At 50.5% G+C, this 6936-nt stretch overlaps 1 protein-coding gene across 10 annotated transcripts in view; it reads left to right on the plus strand.

The window, feature by feature from the left end:
* phldb1b (pleckstrin homology-like domain, family B, member 1b) overlaps positions 1 to 6936 on the plus strand; it is a 33591-nt gene that overhangs the window by 25287 nt on the left and 1368 nt on the right. For 8 of the 10 annotated variants that reach the window (XM_062560995.1, XM_062560996.1, XM_062560997.1 and 5 more), the window contains 9 exons: positions 108 to 270; positions 866 to 1006; positions 2820 to 2936; positions 3031 to 3133; positions 3232 to 3544; positions 4010 to 4100; positions 4382 to 4528; positions 4661 to 4880; positions 6038 to 6123. In XM_062560995.1, the coding sequence (XP_062416979.1) occupies positions 108 to 270; positions 866 to 1006; positions 2820 to 2936; positions 3031 to 3133; positions 3232 to 3544; positions 4010 to 4100; positions 4382 to 4528; positions 4661 to 4880; positions 6038 to 6123 (1381 nt within the window). The remainder of the gene's footprint in view (positions 1 to 107; positions 271 to 865; positions 1007 to 2819; positions 2937 to 3030; positions 3134 to 3231; positions 3545 to 4009; positions 4101 to 4381; positions 4529 to 4660; positions 4881 to 6037; positions 6124 to 6936) is intronic. The other 2 variants (XM_062560993.1, XM_062560998.1) reach the window with 2 other exon arrangements.

Raw genomic sequence — 6936 nt, forward strand, 5'->3', positions numbered from 1 at the left:
CCTTTTGCTTACGTCACTTCCTTTATTCTCACTGCCTGTCTCTCTCCTTACTGCCTCGCTCCTCCCCATCCCTCCTTGCTGCCTCTGTCCTCCGTTGCCATGGTGATGGAGTACGTGATGGTGGGAGAGTTGAATCAGATGTACGGGATGCCGAAGGTGGAGTCGTCCCCAACGTCTCCGCTACGCCAGCCCCTGCCGTCCGGAGTGGGAGACCCCGTCTTCTGCCACCTCCCCTCCGCCCACGGCTCCTCCCTCTCTCTGTTGATGGAGGTGTGTCCTTCCTTCCTTCCTTCCTTCCTTCCTTCCTTCTTTCCTTGCCTCTTTCCTTTATGGCTGCATTAGTTTACAGGCCACCAAAAATGGCCATAAATATAATATAAATACTAAATTATCTACATGATGATAATTATATAATATTTATATTTATTATTATTTATTATAATATTTATAATATATTTATAAATATCTATATATAATTTAGACTTAAAAATGAAAAAAAGGCTATAGATACCAATCCGTACCTACATACTAAATACTACTATATACTACATACTAAATACTACTATATACTACATACTAAATACTACTATATACTAAATACTACTGTATACTACATTCTAAATACTACTGTAAATTACATACTAAATACTACTATATACTACATACTAAATACTACTATATACTACATACTACTGTATACTACATACTAAATACTACTGTATACTACATTCTAAATACTACTGTAAATTACATACTACATACTACTGTATACTAAAATAATCACCCATATAATCAAATAAAAAGCTTCGTTAGATCACATCTCTTTGAATGCTTTCTAACTTCTGGTCTCTGCTGGTCCCTCCAGTACCCGTCTGAGGGCTGTAGGCCCCCCCTCCCCAAGCTAGACTTAGAGCAGTGGTACCAGGAGCTGATGTCCGACTCCGGTCCGCTCGGCCCCCCCTCCCTGCCGGCCAAGGCGCTGTCGGGTCGCAGGGCCGCGCTGCAGGTAGAGGGTCTACTTTCTGCTGTGTGTGTGTGTGTGTGTTAGTCCTGATCCTCTACGAGAACCGGTCCCGCTTTAGTCCTGATCCTCTACGAGAACCGGTCCCGCTTTAGTCCTGATCCTCTACGAGAACCAGTCCCGCTTTAGTCCTGATCCTCTATGAGAACCGGTCCCGCTTTAGTCCTGATCCTCTACGAGAACCGGTCCCGCTTTAGTCCTGATCCTCTACGAGAACCAGTCCCGCTTTAGTCCTGATCCTCTACGAGAACCGGTCCCGCTTTAGTCCTGATCTTCTATGAGAAACGGTCCCGCTTTAGTCCTGATCCTCTACAAGAACCGGTCCCGCTTTAGTCCTGATCTTCTATGAGAAACGGTCCCGCTTTAGTCCTGATCCTCTACAAGAACCGGTCCCGCTTTAGTCCTGATCCTCTACGAGAACCGGTCCCGCTTTAGTCCTGATCCTCTACGAGAACCGGTCCCGCTTTAGTCCTGATCCTCTACGAGAACCGGTCCCGCTTTAGTCCTGATCCTCTATGAGAACCGGTCCCGCTTTAGTCCTGATCTTCTACGAGAACCGGTCCCGCTTTAGTCCTGATCTTCTATGAGAAATGGTCCCGCTTTAGTCCTGATCTTCTACGAGAACCGGTCCCGCTTTAGTCCTGATCCTCTATGAGAACCGGTCCTGCTTTAGTCCTGATCCTCTACGAGAACCGGTCCCGCTTTAGTCCTGATCTTCTATGAGAAACGGTCCCGCTTTAGTCCTGGTTCTCTACGAGAACCGGTCCCGCTTTAGTCCTGGTTCTCTATGAGAACCGGTCCCGCTTTAGTCCTGATCCTCTATGAGAACCGGTCCCGCTTTAGTCCTGATCCTCTACGAGAACCGGTCCCGCTTTAGTCCTGATCCTCTACGAGAACCGGTCCCGCTTTAGTCCTGATCCTCTACGAGAACCGGTCCCGCTTTAGTCCTGATCCTCTACGAGAACTGGTCCCGCTTTAGTCCTGATCCTCTACGAGAACCGGTCCCGCTTTAGTCCTGATCCTCTACGAGAACCAAGCTTCTCTCGGAGACCCAGGACGTAGTGGTGGAGGGGGGTCGGGGAGAACCAGGACTGAGACTGTCTCTGAACCCTGGTGATCATCTGAAGGAGCCTCACGGAGAGAAGCTGCTGCAGAAAGAGCTTCCTGAGGAGGTTTCGGGGGACCCTTTGATCTCCAAGTGTTCGCCTGCGGCTGCTTAACGATTCCCTCACGTGTTTCTAGAAGGTTCCTCGTAACCATTTGGGTTTGTTTGAAGGGAACAACGAGGCTGAATTACCATAAAAACATCTCCATCCGTGTGAAATGATATTACACGTTATGTTTAAATCATCTCGGGCCAGGCGCTGGAGGGCGAGGCGTAACCATGGTGACACGTCCTAAGCAACGAGGGTCTCTAAGGAAACACTCCTCTCTACCAGAGAAGAACAAGCCATGTGTTTATCTCCTTGTAAACCAATGGGCTTCATTCCTACCTCCTCATGAACTCTCCTTCACTCCTTTCCTTGAGCCGGTGACGTCGAGGACCGGATGCTGGGGGGTCATTTTGGGGACTTTTGGACAGTGTTTCATCCTGAGACGAGAACCCAGCTGCATGCTGGGACTTTTAGTCATTTGTTGTTGTTGACTTATCGCAAGGAAGTTGAGCGGGGGGGGAGGGGCTTGGACCCAAGACCGCTTGATTGACATTTCAAACCCCCTGAATGCCAACCCACAACCTACGAGTGATTCATGTGGATTATCTCTTCCCGCTCTACCCCCCCGCCCCCCCCCCTCCCAGGTGTTCCGCTCCAAGCTGGACAGCGATCCGGGCCCCCCCCTCCAGCAGCCCCGCTCTGGCTCCGCCTTGCCTCTTCAGCAGGGAGCAGCGACGCTGGGACGCAACTTCAGCTCCAAGGTACGGCGCTGCGTGCCGCCCCCCCCCCCCCCCCCCCCCTTCGTCCTTCACTGTGTCTTGTGGTTGATGTAACGGCTTCCTGTCGACCCGGCAGAGCCCCCTGCTGGCAGCCAACAGCACCGGCAGCCTCCCCAGGAACCTGGCAGCCACGCTGCAGGACATCGAGGCCAAGAGGCAGATCGCCCTGCAGCAGAAGGGTAAAAGACGGATCCACGTCAGACCCCCACCAGGCCCCCTCCCCCCCCACCGTAGTGACTGCCACTGATGATCTTCCCCCCCCCCCCCCCCGCCGCAGGTCACCAGGTGATCGAGGAGCAGCGGCGCCGTCTGGCTGAGCTCAAGCAGCGAGCGGCGGTGGAGGCCCAGTGTCAGTGGGAGGCGCTCAGAGGCTCTCAGTCCCATCTGGTGGCCCCCACCTCGCCGCCCTCCTACTCCGCCGCCTACGCCTTTGGCCCCCCACCCCTAGTCCACCACTCCATCCTGCACCACCAGCCGCCGGCGGCCGGTGAGCAGCCATACGACACGCTGAGCCTGGAGAGCTCAGACAGCATGGACACCAGCGTGTCCACAGGGAACAACTCGGCCTGCTCCCCCGACTACACGCCCAGGTACAGGTACATGTCCAGGTACATGTACATGTCCAGGTACAGGTACATGTCCAGGTACATGTCCAAGTACATGTCCAGGTACAGATACATGTCCAGGTACAGGTACAAGTACATGTCCAGGTACATGTCCAAGTACATGTCCAGGTACAGATACATGTCCAGGTACAGGTACAAGTACATGTCCAGGTACATGTCCAGGTACATGTCCAGGTACAGGTACATGTCCAGGTACAGATACACGTCCAGGTACTTATCCAGGTACTTATCCAGGTACTTGTCCAGGTACATGGTGTTGAGATATGTGAGGCACCATGTCAGTGTAACATGATGATAAATTTAAGAGAACTCTACAAACAAAGAAGTGAAATGTAGAAGGTGTGTCTTAGGATACAGGACTGTCTGTGAGGTCACGACCTTGATGAGGTCACGACCTTAATGAGGTCACCCTGTGTTGTTTGACTACAGTGTTGGAGGATCGGACGCCATGAAGATCGAGGAGATGGAGAAGATGCTGCGGGAGGCGCAGATGGAGAAGGCCCGGCTCATTGAGTCCCGGGTGAGACTCGGCTGTGATTTTCTGATCGGTTTATTGATCGTGAATGTGAGGAATGTTTCGCTCAAATCAATCCACTGGTCTGCTTCTCTCATGGAGGTTCATGCATTGGGCTTCATGCAGGGAGGGGGGAGGAGACGCAACAAATACACAGCCATTACTTTGGTTTCCTTGATTCCTCTGTCCTCACTCCTCCAGAGGGCGAGACCTGAGGTCCAATCAAGTGATCAATGAAGTGATTGGCCTGCGTCCTCTGAGCTCTGATGGTCCCTTTCCTCCCCCAGGAGCGAGACACGGCGGCTCGCCGTCTGATGCTGGAGGAGGAGCGGCGGAGGAGGGAGGACGCGGAGAAGAGGCTGCAGGAGGAGACCTCCCATCGCCAGCAGCTGGTGGAGAAGGAGGTGAAGATGAGAGCCAAGAACTTCTCCCAGGTCAGTGATAGATGCCAGTGATGGGGGGGGGGGGGGGGGGGGGAGATATCCTTCATTTATATCTGCTTCTACTCAGTTTTGGTCTTAAACGACCTCTGTTGGTTTTTCATCCCTCCGTCCCTGACCCCCCAGGCCCGTCCCATGACGCGCTACCTGCCCATCAGGAAGGAGGAGTTCGACCTGCGCTCCCACGTTGAGTCGTCGGGTCACAGCGTGGAGACCTGCTACCACGTCCTCCTCAGCGAGAAGCTGTGTCGGGGCTACCTGGTGAAGATGGGGGGCAAGATCAAGTCCTGGAAGAAGCGCTGGTTCGTGTTCGACCGCCTCAAGAGGACCTTCTCCTACTACGTCGGTGAGGAGATGAATAATCCCTAATCACCACGGTAACGCCTCGCAGTAAACAGCTGGTGACCAACAGAGGCTCCTTCAGTGATGTCACGATGCGTTCAGGCTCTGCTCAGGGGATGTGTAAATAGTAGGTTCACATATATACGTATATAATATGTAGCTGTACCTATATCTATATCTCCCCTTCAATACGGCCTCTGTTGATCAAATAGAAACAAACAGGTTAATAAAAGCAAGAACTGAACCCCCCCCCAAAAAAAACAGCCGTATTTGAATCACCACCAAACCACCATCAAGAAGCTGTACAATCACCAGGTTTCCATCTTTCTAACTGTCCTCAAATGCGTCAAACACACAAAAAGTAGCCAAATCAAAGCTTAAAATTGTGATATTTTATGAAAAATAAATTCTGTATTTACCATCTCAAACGATAGAAAAATACAGATTTATTAATTAAAAAGTGATTTATTGTCACTCCTCAAGTCATTTTGTTCCCACAGAGATTTGGGAATTTTATCTTGAGAGAAAAAAAAACAATGACAGGAGCCCAAAAGAAAGAAGAAGAAGAAGAAGAAGAAGAAAAAGAAACGTTCAGAGGGTTGAAGCTGAACCAGGTGATTGACGGGTGGAGCGTGACCTTGAGCCATTTGATCCGGATGCTCGCAGCGACACTTTGAAGTCCTCCTGGAGGTTCTGCTCAAAGCCGCTGGGGGAGGGGGGGGGATGATCTCTTTCTCTCGATGCGAAACGCTCGCCGGTGACCTTGAGTGACGGGAAGCTAATCCTCGCTAAAGCTAATTTACGCTAATGAGCAAACAAGCGCTACGCTAACTGTTGTTTGGATGCTAAAGAGGTCGTTAGCGCATGATGGGAAAATAAAGTGTTGTTCTTCGAAATAAAGAGTTTGTAAACCTCCTACTCCTTAAGTTGGCTGTGGGAGTGTTTGTGCCCGGGGGGTGTGGGGAGGAGGGAGGGAGGGGGGAGGAGGGGGGAGGGATGATGAAACTAAGTGTAAGGATGTTCCATCGTGTCGTCAGACAGAAACCAGCGAGTCTGAAACCGTCAGTTTATTCATTTTTTATTTCTTGTTTTTTAAAGAAGCTCCTCGGCCGTCGTTTCTCCTCCGCTGAGCTCCTCCTTTAACGCTGCGTCTCCTTCCAGACAAACACGAGTCCAAGCTGAAGGGGGTCATCTACTTCCAGGCCATAGAGGAGGTCTACTACGATCACCTCCGCAGCGCCACCAAGGTACGCGCCTCCTCCTCGCCACCTCTCCTTCGCCTCCTCACCTTTCCTCTCTTCCTCTCCTCCTCTTCTCCCACTCTCCTCCTCCTCCTCCTCCTCCTACAAACAGCTCGCTGCACTTTCTCTCTCTGGCTCTTTTTTTCTTCTTTTCTGTTTAATTCCTCCGCTCTGTGCTTTTTGCTCTTGGCGCCGGCTGCCGTCAGAGGGGATTTTTCAACCTGAACGTGACCAGTGTATGTATCACGCCCCCCCCCCCCAACTGCATGGTGAAGACCTTGCTGTTTGCTGATCCTGCCTGATTCCCCCCCCATCCCAGTGCTCCCAGTGCCAACCTGTCAGCACCAGAATAATTAGTTTGAGCCAGTGAAACTTCTCGATCAAGCACTTTGAGCCCCAGGAATCCACCGGGGGGGGGGGGGGGTGATGGAGAAGCAGCTTCTCTTCATTAATGTCCACATAAAACCCCCCCAAACAGGCCAAACTAAAGGGTTTATTGTGAATCTCATTCAAATATTAATATATATCTTCTATATAGTTTAATAAACTGTAGAACCATTTAATTCTGAGGTGAAAACAACACTTTTAGCATGAGATTGTTTAGAGAAGAGAAATAAACTGAGTTGTGAAACTGGTGTTGTTGAAGGTAGAGGTCTTGTTTTATTATTTTATATTTCAGCCCTAAAACGTAGTAAATAAATATGAAATCCAGCTCTCAAACATAAAATCAAATCTATGAAACCAGATGAAATAGATCTTTGATGTGGATTCATATAAATCTAAGACCTCACATACCTGAGTCTCTGCCCCCCCCCTCAG

The sequence above is a fragment of the Pungitius pungitius genome, chromosome 3 (genome assembly GCF_949316345.1).
Source record: "Pungitius pungitius chromosome 3, fPunPun2.1, whole genome shotgun sequence".
NCBI lineage: Eukaryota > Metazoa > Chordata > Actinopteri > Perciformes > Gasterosteidae > Pungitius > Pungitius pungitius.